The following is a 25,181-nucleotide window of genomic DNA, read 5'->3' as shown; positions in this document are numbered from 1 at the left end:
CTCATTACTTTTTGTCCTATCCTCAGAGGTTAAGGATAATAATTTTTCACCCTCTTTCTTGTAACAAAGTAATAAATACTTGAAAACAGTTATCATGTCCCCTTTCAGTCTCCTCTTTTCCAGACTAAATAAACCCAATTCTTTCAATCTTCCCACATAGGTCATGTTTTCTAGACCTTTAATAATTTTTGTTGCTCTTTGCTGGACTTTCCTCCAATTTGTCCACATCTTTCCTGAAGTATGGCACCTGGAACTGGACACAATACTGCAGCTGAGGCCTAATGAATGTAGGGTAGAACAACTCCTCCCAACTTGGTATCCTCCGCAAACTTTAAAAGTGTGCTCTCTATGCTATCATCTAAACCATTGATTAATATTTTATACAGATCCCTGTGTAATCCCATTCGTTTTCGTTATGCTCTTCCAGTATGATTGAACCATTGATAACTACTTTGTGGGAATGGTTATCCAACCAGTTATATACCCACCTAACAGTAGCTCCGTCTAGGTTGTATTTCTGTAGTTTGTTAATGTGAACGTCTGTTTCAAAAACTTTACTAAAGTCTAGAGATACCACAGTTACTGCCTATCTTTCCTACATGGTGGAGAATAGATTGCTCTTGTGCCCTTAATAATGTCTCTCTGAAAAACTGCCAACTGTCTTGAACCGTTTTTCCTCTTAGACTTGCTTTCCATGGTATTTTACCTAGCTACTCTCTGAGTTGCTAAAGTCTATTTTGTAATCCATGATTTTTATTTTGCCCTTTTCCCTACCATTTCAAGATCACTTTCACCCAAACTACCTTCCACTTTAAAATTCTCAACCAATTCCTCCCTTGATTTGTCAAAATCAAATCTAGAAAAGTCAAATCAAATTTGTAGCATTCTCCACCATTTTGGATAATAAATTGTCTCCAATACATTCCAATAACTTGTTGGATAATCTGTCCTGCTATGTTATTTTCCCAATATATATCTCAGTAGTTGAAGAACCCCATCACCACCAAGTCTTGTGTTTTAGATTATTTTGATAGTTGTTTAAAGAAAGCCCTATCCACCTTTTTTTCTTGGTTAGATGGTCTGTATCGGTCCCTTACTGTGACATCATCCTTATTTTTTACCCTTTTAATCCTTACCAAGAGGCTTTCAACAAGTCTGTCTCCTAGTTCCATTTCAACCTCAGATCAAGTTAATGCATTTTTAATATTTAAGACAACACCTCCTACTTTTTCTCTGCCAGTGCTTCCTGAGCAAGCTGTACCTTTCTCTACCATGCATATTATCCCACCAAGTCTCTGTGATGCCAACTTTGTCATAGTTGTATTCATACACTAGCATTACAAGTTCTTCCTTCTTATTCCCCATACTTCTCAAATTTGTAAACAGACATTAAAGATACTGATTTGATTTTGCCACCCCCTTCCATCACCTTGATTCCTCCTATTATTTTTAGTATGGGAGTGATTAAAATCAGTGATCACAAACTATATGTCTTACTTATTAATAATCTGTTACACTTTAAATAATCAGAAAAAGTCCATATTATGGGACTTATTTTAAGGTCCTAGAATCATAGAATCATAGAATAATAGGACTGGAAGGGACCTCGAGAAGTCATCGAGTCCAGCCCCCTGCCCTCAAGGCAGGACCAAGCTCCGTCTACACCATCCCTGACAGATGTCTATCTAACCTGTTCTTAAATATCCTCATTATTAATTGTGAGCACTTTTGTCATAGACAGATTTGAAAATATATCTGTGACTTCAGTGGGTAAAGCTAAAAGAAATTGTAAGATATATTCAGCTTTCTGAATATAAGAAAGCCAAAATATGAAGATTCCAAAGTTCAACAAAGATGCAAATGAATATTCACAGCCAGTCTCTTCCCATTTTCTAGTTACAGGCTCAGTTCTTCATGTCATTGGTGCACAGAACTCTCACTTAATACAACTGGGCTATGTCTACACTAAAGGCTTCTTGCACAAGAAGCTTTTTGCAGAAGAGATCTTGCGCAAGAGCACATCCACACTACAAAAGTGCATCGAAAAAGCAATGTGCTTTTGTGCAAGAGAGCATCCACACTTCATGGATGCTCTCTTGAAAGAAAGCAATTATAGCTATTCACAGAATGGCCACCAGGACACCTGTACTTTTTCCTGTTTCCTGTTTTTGCACAAAAAGGAGTTATTCCTCATAGAAGGAGAATACCTACACCAGAAAAACTCCTCTGTTCTATCGATTTGTGTAGAGATCCTCTACATCCATGGTGGCTAGGACCATGCGGGTGCTAGGACATTCATGGTGGCTATCACCATGGATATAAAGGCTCTCTACACAAACATCCCACACATAGATGGAATACAAGCTGTCAGGAACAGTATCCCTGATGATGCCACAGCACAACTGGAGTCTGAGCTCTGTGGCTTTATCCTCACACACAACTATTTCAGATTCATGACAATATATACCTCCAACCAGTGACACCGCTATGGGCTCCGGCATGGCCCCACCATATGCCAACATTTTTATGGCTGACTGGAACAATGCTTCCTCAGCTCTCGTCCACTAACACCCCTTCTCTACCTATGTTACATTGATGACATCTTCATCATCTGGCCCATGGGAAGGAGACTCTGGAAGACTTCCACCATGATTTCAACTAGGCTTCCACCCCACCATCAACCTCAGCCTGGACCAATCTACACAAGAGATCCACTTCCTAGACACCACAGTGCAAATAAGTGACGGTCACATAAATACCACCCTATACTGAAAACCTACCGACCACTATGCCTACCTTCATGCCTCCAGCTTCCATCCCTGACACACCACACGATCCATTGTCTACAGCCAAGCACGAAGGTACAACCACATTTGCTCCAACCCCTCAGACATAGACCAACACCTACAAGATCTTCACCAAGCATTTTTGAAACTACGATACCCGCATGAGGAAGCGAGGAAACAGATTAACAGAGCCAGACATGTACCCAGAAGCCTCCTACTACAAAACAAGCCCAAGAAAGAAACCAATAGAACACCACTGGCCATCACCTATAGTCTTTAACTAAAACCTCTCCAACGCATCATCAGTGATCTACCACCAATCCTGGACAAAAGATCCCTCACTTTTACAGGCCTTGGGAGGCAGGCCAGTCCTTGCCCATAGACAACCCACCAACCTGAGGCAAATTCTCACCAGCAACTGTACACGGCACCACAGTAACTCTAACTCAGGAACCAATCCATGCAACAAACCTCGATGCCAACTCTGCCCACATATCTACACCAGCGACACCATCACAGGATCTAATCAGATCAGCCATACCATCACTGGTTCATTCACATGCACATCTACCAATGTAATATATGCCATCATATGCCTACAATGCCCCTCTGCTATTTACATCGGCCAAACTGGACAGTCCCTATGTAAAAGAATAAATGGACACAAATCAGATATTAGGAATGGCAATGTACAAAAACCTGTAGGAAAACACTTCAGTCTCCCTGGACGCACAGTAGCAAATTTAAAGATAGCCATCCTGTAGCAAAAAACCGTAAAGACCAGACTTCAAAGAGAAACTGCTGAGCTACAGTTCATCTGCAAATTTGACACCATCGTTTTAGGATTAAACAAAGACTGTGAATGGCTAGCCAACTACAAAAGCAGTTTCTCCTCTCTTGGGGTACATCTAGACTATATGGCTCTGTCGACGGAGCTATGTAAAATAGTTTACTCAGCATAGTCAAAGAAGCGGGGATTTAAATAATCCCCGCTTCATTAAAATAAAAATGGCTGCCGCGTTGCGCTGATGATCAGCTGATCCAGCACAGCGCGTCAATCTAGACGCGATGCGGTTGACAAGGGAAGCCTTTGTCGACCGCTCCAATAAACCTCATTTCATCAGGCATACCAAAGGCATCTCTTGTCGACTGCTCTGTGTCTAGACTGACGTGCTGTGCTGAATCAGCTGATCGTCCGCACAGCGCAGTGGCCATTTTTTTTTAATTTATGAAGTGGGGATTATTTAAATCCCTGCTTCTTTGACTATGCCGAGTAAATGATTTTACATGTCTCCATTAATGGAGCCATGTAGTCTAGATGTATCCTTGGTGTTCACACCTCCAGATGAACTGCTAGAAGTGGGCCTCACCCTCCCTGACTGAATTAACCTCGTTATCTCTAGCCTTATTCTGGCCTGCATATTTATACCTGCCTCCAGAAATTTCCACTATATGCATCTGACGAAGAGGGTCTTTGCCCATGAAAGCTTATGCTCCAATACATCTGTTAATCTATAAGGTGACACAGGATTCCTTGTCGCTTTCTTCCTTATAAGTGTCTTATAAGTTACTAACAGATAAAACATTCTCAGAGTTGTTTAAGATTTCCTGAGTTTAAAGGGTGTAATTAGAAGACCTTTTATTACAAAGCAAGTAAATGTGTTCATCAAAGAAAATAGAAATAATTATGAGGGAATTAATATATGTAAGTATCACTGTTTGCAATGCCTCAGGGCCTGTAGTTACATGTTTAATGAACCATCACTAGCCACACACTATAAGGAGATATGATGGTAAATCAGTCTTCAGAAAATGAGTTCAAGAATGAACAGGTTATCACCAGATGAACTTACCCCACATTAAGAGGTTAATTCTTAGCATTCATGCAACATGAAAGGGACCTGTGATAAGCCTTGTTAGGTAGGGTCTTCTTTTGTAGTAAGAAAGGCAAAACAGCTTAATTCATCTGGGTTCTTCTGTTATCTGTATTCTCAAATATGTCTCTAAAAAGAGATTTTATTCCAGCTAGTATTTTAGAATTAGTTTATTTTAGATAAAGCATTTTAATAAAAATAGTAGCATGTTGTTAACAAAAAATACTTTGCAGTTCTATAAGGGCTGATTCACTCTTATGTATTTTTTGCAGCTGTTTATACTAATGAGATACAGTGTGAGTGCAAAATGCTATCACATCAAAATGAGACCCTTTTACATTCAATTTGCACTCACTTTGTGTACAGGATACCTAATGTACATGGCAGCAGTCATTTGGGATTATAATTTTCAGTCACCTTGTGTGTTACAAAAATTAACATACATATTATCTTAGCCACGAATAACATGATATCCCTTTTCTAATCTCTTCCTTAATAGAATTCTAGTCATCTAAGATTTAATTCTACAGTTTTACCATTGAATGATAGACCTTAAATCTCTGGAACCTGAGAAATATGTTTATGAAATTTATTTTTAGATACACTTCAGTATTGTAATGGACATATTTTGTGCAAGCTTGCCAAGCACTACAAGTTAAGAACCTAACTGTGCAACACTCGAGTCAGTTGGAGTTTTGCCATTAATTTCAGTAGGCACTCAATCAGAATCATTGGAGCATTATAACAGAATTATATTGGTATTAACGGCCAGCAGAGTTGTGGTCAAGTCAAGTTAGAAGATTTGTGCATAGATTACCAAAATGAACGTAGCATGCAAACATTAGCTATTTTAGAAAATAATACTGCAAAAATATATATTTTGGATTTCAGATGGTTTTTTGCATGTGTATAATTGAAAACTTGCTTTTGATTTACCATTTGGATATAATTAATATCTAATGTGAGCTGGTAACTTTTCAGTATTTTAAAATATATAAACCAACTGAAATATCAAGATCTGAAAAACGGCTAGGCTATTTCTAGACTGCATCCCTTTTCCGTAAAAGGGATGCAAATTAGACACATTGCAATTGCAAATGAAGCGGGGATTTAAATCCCCCCTGCTTCATTTGCATAAAAATGGCTGCCGCTTTTTTCCGGCTCGGAGCTTTGCCGGAAAAAAGCTCCAGTCTAGACACGGATCTTTCGGAAAATAAAGCCTTTTCGGAAAGATCCCTTATTTCTATTCCTATTCCCTATAAGGAATAAGGGATCTTTCGGAAAAGGCTTTATTTTCCAAAAGATCCGCGTCTAGACTGGCGCTTTTTTCCGGCAAAGCTCCGAGCTGGAAAAAAGCGGCAGCCATTTTTATGCAAATGAAGTGGGGGGGATTTAAATCCCCCCTTCATTTGCAATTGCGAAGTGTCTAATTTGCATCCCTTTTACGGAAAAGGGATGCAGTCTAGACACAGCCCCAATGTATACACACACATCAGTTGAAAATTGCTTGATTATAGTTTATTGTTTGAAAGATTCATAAATTAATGTCACTCCATGGTACACAATGAGATGAGAGGATAGCACTTTTTCTGATGCAGGTCTCTGATGGTAATGATTGCTGGGACATTTGTAAAACTGTAACTTTCAATTTGTACCGTAATGCATCAAGAATGTTCTGGCTGGCTATAAATCTCATTGAGCTTTAAAGAATCATACTTTCATTTTGGCACTGAGTTATCTGACTTTACTTAGTTATCAAACTCTAGCTCAGGGGTGGATAAAATCAGGCCCAGGTGCTGGATCCAGCCTGACAAGCATTTCTTTCCGGCCCACCCAGCTGATTAATAGGCAGTGATCACTTACAGTCCACAGCATGACACAGCTCATACATGCAAAGAGGCTGACCAGGGGCAGGACATTAGTCTAGCAGGGCAGGAGTGGGTGTGGCAATGACATCACAAGGCCTTTTACAGTGCTTCAGCTTATTGGTTAAAGGATGTTGAGATGTGGTGACCTCACAGAGAGACCATGACAGCAGCCAGGTAGGACAGGCTGCAGGTTAGGGCAATCTCAGAGACTCCCATGGCTTTGCTGCAGGGAGTCTCCTTCTTGTGGTTTGCCCTTGAGAACTGAAAGAGGATGCAGGGTAACAAATATGAGCCTGAGGTGGAGCCTCTTTGGAGTGTTCTCCTTTCCCAGAACTAATTGAGCTAGAAGACAGACATCCCTGTGGAGAAGGTAAGATCCTGTGAGAGGCTTGGTACCAATACAGCTTGATCCACCTTGTGCTGGCCAAGTGCAAGGCATAGGAAACACTAAGTTAAATTGGTAGAATTATTTTCCCACTTAGGCCTTTCTCCTTTAGCATCAGTGGGGACTTTGGAATTTGTCGTTTTTGTTTCCCTTTTCCTATGCCTTCCTACCCGTCAGAGTCCCACTGCTGATTGGATGATCTGTGGGGCCAGTGACAGGAAGGAGACCCAGGACTTTGTTGTTCTCTATTGATCTACCTGTTTCAAGGCTAGGGAGTTTGGGGAGTTGTGAGGATTCGTGTGAGAGAGTCGCTAGCAGCAGTGTATAATATGGGGTGGCCTAGCATGTGGAGTCAATACAGATGAGGCAGTAGAGCTCCATTCTTCGAACCTCCCATTGTGCAGCTTTCCATATTAACCTAACAACCAGCGCACACAGGGCCAGAAGCAAGCAATTCCTCCTGGGGCCACTAGATGGTGGTGCAGCCTCGCACTTCCCCATTCCCCTGATTATCCAAATTTTTGATGATCTGATTTGGCCCCGTTCCCCATTCGATGTGACAAATGGGATTGTGCTGTGTAGTAACTGGAACAATCAATTTTATTGATGATTTATTATGTTGAAATTGTTAAGAGGAGCAACTCCTAAGCCCAAAGGCAGGTAAGATACAGCTCACCAAGCTTCTCAATCTGGCCCATGGACACCCCACCAGGACCCTCAGGCCGGGAGCAGCCCCAAGGCTCAGAGCAGCTGCTCCATCTGCCTCTCTGCACAGGAAGGAGAAGAAACCTTTGCCCGCTGCTCCATCCTCCAGCACAGTCATTCAGATCCCATTGGCTGGTTCCCATTGGCTGCTCTTGCCCCCATCACAATCTCTCAGCTCCCATTTGCTGAATTAGCTGAGAGAGTGTGCTGGGGGCAGGGGCAGTGCATGTAGATTTCCTCCCACCTGTGCGGCACAAGGAGGCACATGGAGCAGCCACTCTGAGCTCTGGGACTGTGGCAGGCAGGGAGCCTTACAGAGGGTCCCATTGGGCTGCTGAGCAGGAGCTGCCTAGGTAATTGTCTCCTGGCCAGAGCCTACCTCTAGCATCCCACACCCTCCGACACCCAAACTCTCTGCCCCGGATCACCACCCAATACCTCTCTACTGCCCTGTTCCCAGGTCACAGCTTCCTCCCAGACCCTGCAGCCCCTCCTATACCCTTGTCTCTTTAAGGACGGCTATTTTGAATTCTGTTCTCTCCGTGGCACACCTCTGACTGCTTCGCAGAACACATATGTGCCACGGAAAACACTTTAAGAAATGCTGTTCTAGATCATCTTAACCCTTCAATAAGGTGGGGGGAGATGGTAAGGTTCTAGCAATGGATTTGCCGGAGGGACTTGTATGGACAAAGCAGTCCTGGCAATAAATTTTCTGGAGGGGCCTGGATGGAAAAAAAGGGGGAGTTGATAAAAGCTCCCTGGGTAATTATGGAATAAATGTGGGGCTACCTGCATTGTACACTTTTATCTGCCAGATATTTGTTAATAAAGTTGTGCCCTGTTTAAACCCATGTCAAATATTTCACGCTCTTCTTTTGGTACAGCTGGAAAATCTAACTATATATGTTTTTATCAATATAAGACCACATACAAGTGGCTTTGCACTGTAATCAGTAATAGTCATTTGAATAAATCCAAGAGTAAAATTTGGCCCATAAAAATCATTCTGCAACATTAAAAATGAATTTTGACAATCAGATTATGCAGTGGAAAATACACAGGTACATCCTTAGGTATGTCTTTCATAGTGCACACACTGGACCTAGTCTATTATTGATTTATATGCAATACTATTGAAAGGCATATCCATAAGGAGCATGTGCAATTTACAGTAGTTCAGTAAAGTGGTTTTAGTTTTGTAGCACTACTTTTACAAAAATTGTAACACCACTGAAAAAGAAATGGTCATATAAAGATCTAGTTCAGCTATGGTGTCTCATAAAACCACAACCTCCATCATTGTCTGGCTATGCTTGAAGAAAGACAGAAGCTACTGGATGGGGTTTAAGTAGGCCACAGTTTTATTCCATAATCATTTCAACATATACCTGCAGGGTTTGTCAGCCCTTCCCCTTATCAATCTTGGTCCCCAGCCAACCCACCTCTGGCCTGAATAATGGATTTTACAGCGGTGCTGGCCCATGCTCAATAAGGAACATAATGCCCAGAGAATGGACCTGATCTGCTTGTGTCCACTTGGCCTCTTTCCTCTGTGGCCCTGCCTGCTGCTTGTTCCTCTCATGCAAGTGGCAGGCAGGGCATCAGTGGGACGAGGCCAATCAGAGCAGGATGGGCATAGCCTTGGAGAGGCAGGGATCATGGCCATGTTCTAGTGCCTGGACCCACAAAAGATTAAACTCCCCTTATTTTGAAATAACAAGATGAGCGACCACACTACTAACCCCGTTACTTTGAAATAATAACTCATGCTTGTGAAGAGGAATAAGCTTATTTCAAAATAGTTATTCTGGGAGTTATTATTTCAAAATAACTTATTTCAAAATAACCTGGTAGTGTAGACATAGCCTTAGGGACCATACATCGGAATCCCCTCCCCCCACACACAACATAGTAATAAGAGGGGGGACCCTTGAGCTGCTCAGGATCCTAAGCCATTGTCTTGTGCTGGCACTTGGTGAGGTCATTCTCCAAAATTAGATAATCTGCTTTCTCTTCTTCAAAGAAAGAGATACACAGATTCTCTAGGGAGATCAGAATATGGAAATTTAATTTCATGTTAACATGACTTGTGTTTCTTGGGTGAATGTAATGGAATCAAAATACGCTATATGAGAAAAATTGTGTAGTGTTTCCTCCGCCCTTAAGCTTGCAAAACTTTTATTGAATTCTAAGTTATTCAACTAAAACCAACAGCCTGAATAATTCCTTTGGAAGTCAGTGGGAGCTATTCAGATTTTGTCACCTAGGAAAATGAAGCCAGAAAATGGGAGCTGTGAATGATTTGGACCTTAATTGAAAATAATAATATTCAGATATTACACTTTCTTTTCTGCCTGTTTTAGCTGTGTAAACCCTAAAAGTAAGAAATATTCCAAGGTAACTTTAAATGAGTTTCTTCTGTGTTAAATGATAGCTAAGTTTATATTTGACTGTCAGATTTCTTTACTTAATTCAGCAACATGGAAGACATCTTTCTTAACATCTGGTTTTTAATAACAGTTGACATCTGGGAGCTCTTTTTTTTGTTCCTAGAATGGACTAAGAACAGTAGTGATACTGGCAGTGTATACTTTCTCACTAAAATTCCTGTCTGTTTCAATCATAATTAATTACCACTCGTTTCATTTATTTTAGATTGAATTAAATGCCAGCAATTTACATTACATCAGCTAGTTTTCAATGCTAGAATATTGAAAAATTCCATGTATTTTTTTTAATTTAAAAAATACAAATGGGTGCATTTTAAAATATTAGAAAAGAAGATTTTTTGAAATGTTAAATTAAATTAAATAAACACATATAACATGAACATGTTATATGCTTGTCTATCTACATGTGTATTTCATATCATGTAAGAAAAAAGTATGTAAAATTATATATTATATCTTGTTTTATCTTCCTCCCAATATTCATAAATATCTAACTCTTGCTTTCATGAAGTCCATAGAGACAAGTGTAGCATGTGTACATATACAGGGCTCGACAAATTATACGGTCTACTTGCCCGTGGCAAGTAGATTGTAACCCGGAAGAGCCAGGTTACAGCACGGCTGGCGAGTGGGGCAAGTTCAGCAAGCCCTGTACATATACATACATCTCTGAGTAAGGAGATTAAGGAACATACTAAAACTGTAATCTACAAATAAACATGCAAAGGAGAGAAACATTCCATTCTTGTGGAACACCTTTTTTGGAAGGAACACTCTTCTTTATTAGAGAAGTATCCCAAATAATGATTTTTTTTAACAATATGAATATATGAATATTCCATGGACAACTATTACTGTGACAAACATAAAACCCCTACCATAATAACCCAAAAAAGAGCAAAAAAATTGACTTACAGTATTCTAGCAATATACAGTATTTAAGTGATGGTTAAATGATATATTTGATTATATGTTAGAAAAGTATACTTCACTAAAAAGAAATTTTTGATTCCTCAGCAGTTTTTATTGTATCTTTTAACCTTACTGAATGTGAAACCATTTGATTATAGTAATTATTTCTTTGCTTATTTATGAGAAATTTAAATTGTTTCTGCAATAAGTGTACATTCACATTATGTGCCATCAGCTTTTAAAAAATATAATCTTTTAATATTTAATCTTATAATCCACTTTAGACACAATGTTTTAACTGGGTAGGAAGAATGTTTTACTTCATTGTTCTTGTTCTGGTTGCTATACATGCAAATTCTCTTAGGGTACGTCTACACTAGCCCCCTAGATTGATCTTGGGAGGCTAATGAGGATGACCGGAATTGCAAATCAAGCCCGGGATTTAAATATCCTGCACTTGATTTGCATGTTCCTGGCCAGTCACCATTTTAGAAATTGAATAGCCCAAAGTTACTGCCCATGTTAAAGCTACATGTGACAGTGAAATGGGATTCTGGAATAAAGCCCCTAAATCAAATTCGGTGGTAAACCTAATTGCAGGAGCAATACCACCTAATTTGATTTAGGGCTTTATTCCGGAATCCCGTTTCACTGCCACGTGTAGATGCAGACAGTTACTTCGGGCTAGTCAATTTCTAAAATGGCGACCGGCCGGGAACATGCAAATCAAGCACAGGATATTTAAATCCTGGGCTTGATTTGCAATTCCGGTCACTCTCATTAGCCTCCCTAGATCAATCTAGGTGGCTAGTGTAGACGTACCCTTATGTATAGAAAAAAAGGTCTGTTGGTTTAATGCTTAAAAGTGAAACAAATATTTCTTTGTAACTCATGTTTTTAATAGCCAAGATCTCTGTATTTTAACATGCACCAAGGTAACTAACCTTTTCTTCTTTCATTCCAATGCTAACATCTTCACTGTGCATCTTCTAATATCTGGCACGCAGGATGATGAAGAGGGTATATGGGCATAGCCATTTCTAGAAATGAAAGTTCCAGTTTTATTCTGAGGGGTGAGAAATCATCTTTTATATCTATTTCAAGTTGCAGTCTAATGTTGTTTTAATTTCAAACTGTATTCATAGATGTGTGTTGTGAAATTTGTCTGTGTAACAATGTATTGTTTTCTAAAATATCATAGAGATTTAGAATGATATGCATTTTTTTGGAATCATGATGCCTTGCCCAATATAAGTTTTTGGTATTTTTCAATTTCTAGTAGTTTGATTTTTTAAGAAACTTTTTCATAATATTTATGAAAGGCAGCCCTGCTGGGACCTCACAATCTCCCCCACCTTGAATAAGGATTAAGGGGGAGTATAAATGAGGGGAAGCTCCCTTCCATAACAGTCAAAGGAGTCCTGAAACCCTTTTTCTCCATTTCCTTTTCTTTAAAGAATACCTCCTTTAGATTCTTCTAGATAGGAGGGTTAAGATGGTCTATAAGAAAATGTTAAAACTCCACCTCACTTAGTGAAACACCCAAGGGTAGTAAAGTGCTCTTTTCCAAGTAATTTGCATGCACTCTTGTGGACTTATAATGGATAAGGACATCTTCTTGTAGTAAACTTTAATCTGGTTTTAATCTGCCATGTTAATTCAGCTGGGAAAGCCAATATAAGAACTCACAATTTTTTTTCCGATTTAAAATGAATGTTATTTAAAATACTTGGCACAGGTTAAATATTGCATCCCATAGGAATATGATATGTTCATGTGCATAAAAAAGTGATGTTAATAAGTGAAACATTATGTTTTTGTGAAAAATTAAATTGAAAAGTACATACTTGTTAAGGAAGCTGCAATCTTCTCATATACTAATTCCATTCTGATTTAAATAATATAACAGACAACATTCTAGGTTGTGTCCATTACATTTAAGAATAGAAAAATGTAGCTAATTATTATTTTCAACAAATTATTTTCAACTCTGAGTATTATTTTGCCATTACTTGTCAATTAGGTGTTCAATGCATATTTGTAGGTTCTTGCATTGTAAGTAATATTTAACCTATAGCTCAAAATGGGGCAGTGGCCCTATGATTATGATATAGGGCTTGATTCTCATTAAACTAAAGGTACTTCATATCTCTCTGGTACTATAAAGCAGTGTAAATATACATGAAAATCAGGCCTTTGGGTTTAACTGCAAAACTCTTGTAAGATAAGTGTTTCTTTTTACTCACTGGAACAGTTCTATTAACTTCAGTGGAAGTGTTTATGGGCACAGAGACTACAGGCATGAGTAACCCTTGTAGAAGTTGCCTACATTCGCTTTTTCAATTTTTCTGTTATCTGACATAAAGAAATGGAAAATTATATGAATCTTAATTGTAATTTTTACAAATGGATATAAAAGACTTAGTGTTTTTACTTGATCAGACTCATCTCTCAAAAATAAATATTTTCCTTCTGAGAGTAATTTCTTGTTAACTGAAAGTGATCTGGACTGGTATGTATTCATTGTACACAATGACTGTAATACTATATTGAATTAGTGATATTCCTATTTAATGGTTTGTATTTTTTTAAAAGGAAAATGTTAAAACATAGTAAGATGTAGCAGAGAAGTAAAATAAAATAATTATTCTAAACAGCATAGTACCAGTCAGCAGCTGAACAAACCAAACTTGTTAGTCAAAATACAATTAAATTCATTATTGGTTTGTTTTCTGATTCAAGTTAAAATGTTATATCTGTAGTAGATAATGTATTTGTGTGTAATATGTACACACACAAATACGCACCCACCCACCCTCTGTGTAGAAGCTTATATAAGCCTGGACGGTAACAAATGCAATAACACCCAGCATACATATTCAAATCTCCTCTGGTCCCAGTTTCCTCTCTTCTGCTAATAAGGATTCTTTAAAAAAAGACATTAGTTCTATTTTACATGACAATTTAGAAATGGTCTGGGGTTCTGATGTTTTCATGTTGTGCTGTGAGTAATTAGGAAGTGCTCTTCAGCTAAAATAGCATGCTATTTTAATAAGTTTGTTCTGTGGTTTACAAGTAACAGAGTTCTCAACCATTTGTTGGATTCCTTTCTTCTGTCCTGGGGAAGTAAAGCAGATTGTTTAATTTTCAGGCACATATGTATTTCCAGTTTTAATGAAGTTTTAGGCTTAGACTTTTTTGTTTGATTGCTAGTGTAATTTCTTTCCTATTGTTATATTCTAGAGCACTGATAAATATCTTATTTGATCTTTTCTTCTTCCAAGTTGGTGTAGGCTAGAAGTGCTGGAAAGGTAGCAAATCATACCCCTGGTGGGAGGCAGTGTCCTACATCCAAAGTGATTTCCAAGTTAATACCATTCAGGCCTCTTGATTCACGAGAATAATGGTTTACTGTAGGATATTCAGGATAGGTTATCATAAGGTGAAAATCGTATGGCATAGAACACTTTTTAAGGGTAAAATATTAATTGGGTATTCATTTGATAATAGTTTTTGGAAGTGAGAGTAATAATAAGACATTTTATATTCATTTTGCAATAATGTACATATTTTACTTAATCCACAAACCAAGTTTAAACAAAACAAAAATAAATAAACATAATAATGCACTATCGTCATTGGAAAGAAGAAAGCTAAGAGCTCAAATCATCCCTATGATCACAAGAGTGTGCATTTTGAACCCATTCTGCCTGTAGAGGTATTCACATCAAGTAGTGTAGGAGGCATTACCATCTTCTTCCTCCATCAAGGATTATAAAGAGAGATACCTTTTAAAATTCCCATGGGTTCATCTCAAGATCTCCACTAGTAGAAGCTGACCTAGATGGCTTAGTCTGGCCACACCTGCTCCCTGACTAGCTCAACTCATTTTGTAGGATGTGCCAGCTAGCTCCTGATATACTAGCAACACAGAAATTGAGCTGTCATGGGATAGTCCTCTCATGGATTGATAACTGGTTAAAAGAAAGGAAACAAAGGGTAGGAATAAATGGTCAGTTTTCAGAATGGAAAGAGGTAAGTAGTGGGGTCCCGCAGGGTCTATACTGAGACCAATCCTATTAAACATATTCATAAATGATCTGGAGAAAGGGGAAAATGGTGAGGTGGCAATATTTGCAGATGGTACTGAACTGCTCAAAATAATCTAAAGCAGACTGTGAAGAGCTTCAAAGAGATCTCACAAAACCAGGTGACTGGGCAACAAAATGGCCAATGAATTTTAATGTTGATAAATGTAAAGTAATGCATATTGGAAAACATAATTCAAAATATACGTACAAAATGATGGGGACTAAAATGGCTGTTCAAGAGAAAGATCTTGGATTGTGGATCAAGTCATTGTGGATAGTTCTCTGAAAACATCCACTCAATGTGCAGCAGCAGTCAAAAAAGCAAACAGAAGGTATAGAAAATAAGACAGAGATTATCTTAATGCCTTATATAAATCCATGATATGCCCCGTATCTTGAATACAGTGTGCAGATTTGGTCACCTCATCTCAAAAAAGATATATTGACATTGGAAAAGGTTCAGCAAAAGACAACAAAAATGATTGGGCTATATGAGGAGAGATTAATAAGACTAGGACTTTGGAAAAGCTTGGAAAAGAGACAGCTAAGCGGGGATATCATAGAGCTCTACAAAATTCATGACTGGTGTGGAAAAAGTGAATAAAAAAGATATTTACTCCTTTGCATAACACGAGAAATAGGGGTCATTAAATTAATAGGTAACAAGTTTAAAACAAACAAAAGGAATGCTATAACAGGGTTCAAAAAAGGGGTACATAAATTCATGGAGGATAGGCCATCAATCATTATTAGCTAGAATTGGCAGGAATTGTGTCCCTAGTCTTTCTTTGTCAGATGCTGGGAATGGGTGATGGAATGGATCACTTGATGATTACCTGTTCTGTTTATTCCCTCTGGGGCACCTGACATTAGCCACTGTTGGAGCACAGGATACTTAGCTAAATAGACATTTGACCTGACATAGTATGGCCATTGTTATGAGGACATTTTGACAAATGTCCTACAGCTTGTCTCTTGTGAGTTAGATGAATCAGCCCCCTGATGAGTTTATGAGAAGTGGCTTCTTTAGTTTCTATTTATATATAGATTTTATTCCCTATAACACTGAAGTTGTGAATACTAGATGTTATACCTGGTCAGTGCTAAGCTTCTGAAAGAAAGGATACATCACAGAAATACTGACCAGCTTGATTGAATCACCAGGAAGCAGAGTAATTGCAAACCCAGTCTTTGTATAAATTTATTTTGCACACAGAGATTCACAGCACTATTGCTAGATTGTTAAGTAATAATCCTGTTAGAGTGACAAGGAGTCCTATAGCACCTTATAGACTAACAGATGTATTGGAGCATAAGCTTTCGTGGGCAAAGACCCACTTCGTCAGATGTTTGCATCTGACAAAGTAGGTCTTTGCCCACGAAAGCTTATGCTCCAATACATCTGTTAGTCTATAAGGATATGTCTACACTGCCACCCTAGTTCGAACTAGAAGGATGTTCTCACACTCCAAAGTTCTGTAGTGAACAGAATTCATCACAAATATGTTCTTGGGTAGAAGAACAGTCAGCTGGGATTGGAGTCAACTTTGCTACTGCTCCATTTTCCCCTTCTTCCCCATTGGTGGCCTTGTATAGAGCTAAATTGGAATGAACAGTGTCTGAGGTTTAGCTTTGGAATTTTTGGATCACAGTGGGCAAAAGCATTGGGCAACAAGAGCATGTCTAGAATGGTGGTGGAATGATTAAGGCCTAACGATAAGTGAATTTAATAACTAAGAAAAGTCATAATCCAAATAAAAATGAACACTGTAGAGTGTCTTATTGCTCTTAAAAAAGAAATACAAAGCAATATTATAAGGGATATAGCATTCGTGACAATCATTAATATTTCTGTCCAAGTTTCGAATGTTATAAGGCACAAATTCTCTGTCACATTATTGTTCCACACCTATATTGAACTCTGTCTCTGCATACTTGAGAACAAACTGGGAGCTGTCCTAATATAACCTAGGATAGCTGACAATGATTCCCAAGGGACTGTCCATCTGCTGAGTATAGCTGAGGCACCTTACTCCAGCCACCTCTTTTGGATTGTAGTGCTACTAAACACTAAATGAGAAAACATAGGCGGTTTCAGCTGTAATTTTAGCACACTCTGGTGCAGAGTGGTCGAGTGAGTCTGGTCCATATCTCATTATATAGATGAAGTGGATCTAAAGATAAGTAACATGAACTGGGATTAGCAACAAATATTAGCTATCCCTTTACATTTATTTAGATTCATATTCCACCAGTGGTGACAGATTAAAGCAGTGCACTTGTTGAATTCTAACAAAAATCTAATCTTGCTGCGAAGAATTTTGCCATAGTTTTTAAAATTTTGCTCAGAGGTAATTCTGATGGTGATAAACCCCTAGGGATGACGTGACCATGTCAGTGGTCAAAGAAGCTGATGATAACTGAGAGTGAAGGGAAGTTTACACTGTACCCAGTATTAGAGTGAACAGATGGTTTCAGCCTCCAGAATTTAAGAGCTCCCAGGAGACTCATCAATACATGGGACAAGACGTATCTTAAACAGACTCCCCCTTTCTAAAGCAAGGAGTATGATACAGAGAAACCAGTTTTTTCAGTCAGCTGAAGTAATGTTAAACCTCAGATTCAATGTAATTTAATTCATTTTATGTTCCCTGTAGGACATTTTTTAAGCTTCAAACTTATATCAAAAGCTAATTGTGAACATAAGAGAGAAACAAAAGGCAAGCAGGAATAAAAGAGAGGAATATTAGTATGTTAGAGGCAAATTGAAGTTAGCATGCAACAATTTAACTTGAAAACACTAGGACCACGAGTATGTAAATTTCTAGGAATGATCCTTCACCTTAGTTCTTTTAATTTATGATTTTTTTCAACATACTTCTTAGTTATATATTTTAATTATGGGTTCAACAACTCTATTCTAATACATTTTTTGTGCTTGAACATCTTAATAATGATCTTTTAGAGACACAATAATGTTCATTTCAGAAACTTACATACATACATATTGCTGTTGAAAACTCTTTTCTTAAAGACAGAAAGGCATAATCATTTAATTTTTATAGCTATAAGAGAGAATAAACAAACAGCCTTTGAGTTGAAAGAGATTTTTTACATGACACACATTTCTTTTCCCACAAAAATTAAAAAGTCTGCTGATGTGTCATGATAGGAGCAGCAGTTAACATAAAAATTAAATTTGAGTTTGTCACAAAAATGGCAATTTGCAGTGATGATCTAATCATTGAATTTTCATAATAATGAAGCTATGGGACCAAATGTGTCACTAAATTATGTAAGTGTAAATCTGAGTGAAACTATTAGAGCCAATGGATTTATTTCAGATTTACACCAGTATAACTGATAGCAGAATTTGTCTCATGCAATACAAACACTTTTTTTTATTTTCGAAAAGTACTAGAGTAGGAGAAGTCTTTTAAAATTGGAAACATATGCAATTTTTTAGTATCTGATTCATAAAAAAAATACAGATGGGGACATTAATATGTTTTGGCAGAGATCCTGAGCCATATCCTAGGCTGGTATAAATCAGTGTAGTTTCATTGACTCCAGCTGAGCTATGCAAATTTACTGTAGCTGAGGATCAGCCCCCCTTTACAGCAGGATACATGCTCAAATCAGAAAATGATTAATATATACTTGTATAGTGGCCAGGTATCAAGAAACTGAATAGTTGTAAATGAAAATCAAATACGGGAACAGTAATCATTTTAGACCATGGATCAACTGCTTTGTAAGGTCAATATTTGAAAAAGGGACCTTTTTCTGTCTTCCCCCAACTTTTTTTAACTGGGAGAATTGTGGTTCTCAACCCCTCCATTCTTAGTTTATCTTTGTTTTCGCAAAAGGACTAATGTAGATGCATAACTCCCATTGTAGTCAATTGGAATTACTCATTATGCAGCTGGAGAATCAGGACTCCCTAATTTACTGAATCCTTGTTTAAAGAATTCAACAAACTCACTGCAAATCAAAAGTTGTAACAAAAGAGAGGCTCAGAAAAGATCTGCAGCAGTATACTAGAGCTAGGCATATAATTGATTTTCCTATTAGTTGACAATTTTGAAAAATTGGGGAAGGCATTTATTTTGGGTACAAACAAAAGAGTCATTCCCCAGAGACAGCACTTAAAAAATGTAGGTTGTCTAAATGTTTCATTTGATCTGAAACGAAATGGTTTGTTTTCAATGTTTACCCTTTTATGGGTTTGGGATTTTAAAAAATAAAATTAAAATAAATGTAGAAGCAACAAGTAATTTTGAAAAAAATATGAGGAATCCTATGTTACCCCAAAGACTAACAGATTTATTTGGATATAATAAAAAAATTGAGTTATTTATTAAGTGTAGGACTAGTGTTAACAAGGCCGATTCAGTCAGGGTAGATGTGACTCATTCCCAGCAGTTGATGAGAAGAAGTGAAATCTAAAAGAGGGAAAACTGCCTTTGTAGAGAGAGAACCATTCTAAATCCTTATTCAATCCTAAAATGATTGTGTTAAATTTGTAAATGAATTGCAGCTCTGTTGTTTTTCTTCGTAGTCTGGTTCTGAAGTTTTTTTGTAGAAAGATGACTACTTTTAAATCCATTACTGTGTGTCCAGGGAGGTTGAAACGTTCTCCTACAGGTTTTTGTATGTTACCTTTGTTGATTTCTAATTTGTGCTCAGTTATCCTTTGGCGCAAACTGTCTGGTTTGGCCAGTATTATGGCAGAGGGACATTTCTGGCACATGTGTGGCTGCTGGTGAGTATTTGCTTCAGGTAGGGGGTGCTGTCTGTAGGTGAGGTCTGGCCTGTCTCCCAAGATCTGTAAGAGTGAGGGATCATATTCCAGGATACTTTGTAAATTGTCAACGATGTGATGAAAGGGTTTTAGCTATAGGCTGCAGATGATTACCAGTGCTGTTTTGTTATTTTCCTTCTTGTTCTGTAGTAGGTGACTTCTGGGTACTCATCTAACTCTGTCAATTTATTTTCACTTTGTCAAGTGGGTATTTTGGTTTTGAGAATGCTTAATAAAGATCTTGTAGGTGTTTGTCTCTATCTGAGGGATTAGAACAGATATGGTTGTACCTTAGGGCCTGGCTGTAGACAATGGATCATGTAATGTGTCCTGGATGGAAGCTAGAGGCATGTAGGAAAGAATAGCGGTTAGTAGATTTCCAGTACAGGGTGGTGTTTATGAGACCATAATTTGTTTGTTCTGTAGCGTCCAGGAAGTGGATCTCTTGTGTGGACTGGTCCATGCTAAGGTTGATGGTGGAGTGAAAATTCTGACTAAAAAAATTCAAAATGCTTGATTTCAAAGATATCATAATGAAGTGTTTTTACATTTTCAAAATGTTTATGTTTTTTATTTCTCAACTGAATAATTCAGCACAACTGACATGAATTCACAAAATCTTTAGGTGTTTCCACATATTTTGACAAAATTTTCAGACAAAAAAATGTGCTCAGCACTAATAATAGGTGCATTGCAGTTGGACTATGAGTCCATCACGTCCTTTCTCTCTGAAGTTAGGGCCATATTTTGGTATTTTTGCATATTTACCATTTGGAGCATGAAATGTCGGAACTTCACGAATTGCAAATTGCAGTTTGTGGAACAAGTGAATTCCATGCTTTTTTGAAAATGGAGTTTCCATAAAGGGTATGTAAGCTGTACATGTACTCTTACTTCAGTTGGACCCTTAATTCAAATTAAAGCTCAGAAAAATCAACATATGTTCTAAAATTTCACTTCTTAAAATTGTTTGAAGTATTTCCAGTTTTAATTCTCCATCTTTTTAAGTAGGGTTACAGCACGAGCTGCTTTTAACTGAAGATTGCACCCAATGCTATGGTCTTGTGAGTTGAGACACTGGCAATATTTTCTTCTCATGGAATTTTCACCACCATGTTGCTTGCTGGAAACATTAGTTTCCCTTCAGCTAAAAGGACAAGTCTAAAATTGGGGACACACTTTGGGTTGAAAAGCCAAATAACTGTGTTTAAGAAACCCTTTTTAAAAAGCTTAACAGATATCAGAATACATACAATTTTACTTTTATATAATTATGCAATATAAAACTGATTTCAGTATATTTTTAAAATGTTTTGTAGATAAAGACTTCTCTTGGTCAGGGGATATTTTATGGGAAAATACAAAAAAAGTTTTGGTGAAAACTCACGTTTGAGCAAGTGTGAGAATAGGGCATTCCATAAACAGATGGCAAAGCATCTCCCTCAAGACTGGTTAATAGGCATTCACCACTTCAAAAAAATCTGGAATAATGGCAGTGTCAGAGTTGGAAAAGATTACTATGCTTTGGGGGCAAATCCTTTGGAATTTCCCAAATGATAAGAAGAAAAGTTGTATGGTTCTCCTTGAAGCCTTTCCTCCATAATCTTTGGTTCATGTCCGTATTTACTTTCCCTTGTAGATATATTTCTGTCTAGCCTCTATCACTGTAATGGCTGAGGACTTCAGAAAAATGAACCAACTTATCCTTACTACATCTCTGTTTGGGAAGAAGTATTATTATCCCTGAATTTACATATGGGAAACTGAGGCTTAGATAGATTAAGTGATTTACCCAGGAGCTCATGAGAAGCCTTTATATCGAAGACTGGGGTTGAACCCCTATCTTCTGAGTCCATGCTGAGTCCTTTAACCACAAGCCCATAGACTGTCTTTCCTCCAATTGAACTCTGGTGGTGGACTTCCCTCTACTGGAACTGTCAACAGACACAGTTACTTTTTTTTCTTAGTACTCTTAGGTCATATCCACTATAAAATAAGATTGAATTTATTAAGGCCAATTTTTAGTACCCAATTTTGTGAAATTGAAGGCGCATGTCCCCACTGTGCACACAAACTTGATGTAGTTTGTCCCCAATATGGTAGCTACCTCAACTTTGGGAGCGATGAACTGTGGGTACATATCCCACAGTTCCTGCACCCCTTTGCATTCTGGATTATGCTCCCAGTACATGCTGGGACCAAAACTGTATAGTGGGAGGTTCTGGGTATATGTTGTCAGCATCCCATAATGCACTTGTCTCCTCTCCCTCCATATTGCTTGAATGCAATAGTAAACAGTCTCTTCACATCCTTTTTTCCCCTGATTATCCACTCAGATGCCATAGCAACATAAGCATGGAACTCATTGTGGAGCCATTGGACATCACAGCATTATGACTATCATTTTAACCATGTTGATTCCTTATGCTGAAGTATATCCAGAGCCTATCCAGGGTCCACCAAAATGAGGAAGAATCTTGGGAGGTCATGAACATACTCATTTGTGAAGCTCTTAAGTTGAGTGTCTAGCAAATGCCACTAGCATTCGATCCTCTGAATGCAGTGGAATTCCTGTTCTGGTGCTATCAAACAAGCTGATGGGGCCGCATATTTATTTGAGTATGGACAATCAGCAGTGCCTGCAAAACTTTAATGGAAGTTTGCAGGTTGCTTTCCCCCACCTTGCAGCATAAGAATACCAGAATGAGGCGCACTCTGGCAGTGGAGAAGCAAGTGTAAATTGCCTGTGGAATCCTGCAACAGCAGACAGCTACTCATCAGTTTTGAATCAATTCAGACTGGGTAAATCTACAGTGGGGGCTGCTGTGATCCAAGTAGGAGACTGCTATGAAGGATAGTGACTCTAGGAAATGTGGAAGACATAGGGTACGTCTACACTAGCCCCCTAGATCGATCTAGGGAGGCTAATGAGGACGACCGGAATTGCAAATCAAGCCCGGGATTTAAATACCCCGCGCTTGATTTGCATGTTCCCGGACGGTCGCCATTTTAGAAATTGACTAGCCCGAAGTAACTGCCCACGTCTACATGAGGCAATGAAACGGGCTTCCGATTTAAAGCCCTAAATTGAATTAGGTGGTATTCCTCCTGCAATGAGGTTTACCACCTAATTTGAATTAGGTGCTTTAAATCAGAATCCCGTTTCACTGCCACGTGTAGATGCGGGCAGTTACTTCGGGCTAGTCAATTTCTAAAATGGCGACTGGCCGGGAACATGCAAATCAAGCACGGGATATTGAAATCCCGGGCTTGATTTGCAATTCTGCAAACAACAGTTTTCAGAACAGTTTTTAAACTAAGTTGCAGATTATGCTGCTGATTTTCTCACTGTTCACAGACTAGGGACTAGAACTGCAAATTTAAATGTTATATTTTACTGTCAGTGCTATTTTATTTCCTTGTTTTGATATAAAGGTAGCTGCAGTAGCAGTGTTTGAATGCCTCTGGGAATGTCTTGAGTCAGAATGTGATGGAATTAACTGCTGCTTTTCTTCTTTCATTCACCTTCAACTCTGATGTAATTGCATGTCTGAGGAAAAACTTCAGTATAAATCCCTGCTATGGAAAGCCTTTGTGATTGAAAAAGGGTGTTTCCCACTTGCCATAAATTGTTTGGTTTTGGTGCAAATCTGCAGTAACTGATGCTCTGAAGATCTAGTTGAATTTAAGCCAAGTTGCATATGTGGAATGAGGAGTAACAGTTAATTCGAACTAAGGAGTTAGTTCGAATTAACGTTTAACTGCCGCCTCTAGCTGCGGGCAGTTAGTTCAGACTAAAGGGGATTTAAAAATGGTGGCACCCGGAAACATGCAAATGAAGCCCGGGATATTTAAATCCCGGGCTTCATTTTCAACTCTGGTTGCCCTCATTTGCCTATGTAGCTCAAACTAACGACCTAGTGTAGACATACCCATACTTCTCTTCATGAGTAAGGGTAGTAGAATATGATCTTCTAAGGTAATTTTTAACTTTACTACTTTGGTACTGATATTTCAAGAGAGAGAGAGAGAGGAACAAGAAATTGACTGGATAGGAATGTGTTGTAGAGTCACAGAACACTCATCACTCATTAAGAAATAGACCAGCTATATGGAAAAATCTGATTGGCTAACAAATTTGGCAGTACATGCAACTGTACTGGGTGAGGCTTGTTAGAAACAAGATCTTTTACTTTAAAAAAGCTATAAAAACAATAACATGTTTTAAGAATTTAGGCTACAAAGCAGTCTATTATGGGTGACTGAAACCACCTGGATTTCATAGAGCATGACTCAAGACACACCTCAGATATGCAGGCATAATATAACTACTCACTTTTACTTTTCTGTTGTTTTTTAGTAAAGTGCACCAGACGTGAGAAGATAGTTGGGCCTTTGCAACCTACTCATCCATGTGTACCTATAGTTGAAATTGACCACAAAACAGATTGACAGCCAGTAATATAGATTATATTCTTTGTCAGCTGTGACGTGAATCAAACATAGTGGTATGCTGGGATATTTTGTACAGATTTTTATCCTGAGAACAGGGAAACATTCACATCTGGGTTTATGGATAGGAAACCCGGGATGGATTGCACAATCACTCCAGATGGGACTGGTCTATGGGATGGGAGTCTGAGACCCCGATCTAGACCATCCCTGACAGGTGTTTCTTTAATCTGTTTTAAAAAATCTATAGTGATGGAGATTCCACAACTAACCTAGGCAATTTAAGCCTGTGGTTAACCACTCTGACAGTTAAGATTTTTTTATCCTAATGTCCAGTCTAAATCTCCATTGCTTCTTGTCCTATCATCAAAATTTAAAGAAAACAATTTTTCACTCTTTTCCTTATAACAATTTTTTTAGATACTTGGATATTGTTATCTTATCCCCTCTTGGTCTTCTCTTTTCCATATTAAACAAACCCAATTCTTTCAATCTTCCCTTATAGGACATGTTTTCTAGATCTTTAATATTTTTTGTTGCTCTTCTCTGGACTTTATTGAATTTCTCCACAACTTTCCTGAATCGTGGTGCCTGGAACTAGACACAGTATTCCAGTGGAGGCCTAAACATGAGAATTATTTCTCATATTTTACTTAGAGCACTCCTGCTAATTCACCCTAGAATGATGTTTGCTTTTTTTTGCAGCAGTGTTACTCTATTGTCTCATATTTAGTTTGTGGTCTACTATAAACCTAGATCCCTTTCTGTAATACTTTTTCCTAGACAATCATTTTCCATTTTGTATGTGTGTAATTGTCAGCTGACGGTCAGGGCAGTGTGTGTGTGTATGC

The 25,181-nt window shown here is 38.2% G+C and overlaps 1 protein-coding gene across 8 annotated transcripts in view; it reads left to right on the top strand.

The window, feature by feature from the left end:
* Nucleotides 1–25,181, top strand: part of ERC2 (ELKS/RAB6-interacting/CAST family member 2) — a 1,139,467-nt gene that overhangs the window by 895,310 nt on the left and 218,976 nt on the right. For 3 of the 8 annotated variants that reach the window (XR_016350432.1, XM_089781197.1, XM_089781198.1), the window contains exon 20: nucleotides 11,991–12,056. The exons of the other annotated variants lie outside the window; for them this stretch is intronic. Coding sequence is in view for 2 of the 3 variants with exons in the window: in XM_089781197.1 (XP_089637323.1) it covers nucleotides 11,991–12,017 (27 nt within the window). In the remaining variant the exon portion in view is untranslated. The remainder of the gene's footprint in view (nucleotides 1–11,990; nucleotides 12,057–25,181) is intronic. 8 annotated transcript variants of the gene reach the window in all.

The sequence above is a fragment of the Pelodiscus sinensis genome, chromosome 11 (genome assembly GCF_052426305.1).
Source record: "Pelodiscus sinensis isolate ZL-2025 chromosome 11, ASM5242630v1, whole genome shotgun sequence".
Taxonomy (NCBI): domain Eukaryota; kingdom Metazoa; phylum Chordata; order Testudines; family Trionychidae; genus Pelodiscus; species Pelodiscus sinensis.
Note: the sequence above shows the minus strand (reverse complement) of the source record. Positions and strands in the feature narration are given on the sequence as shown.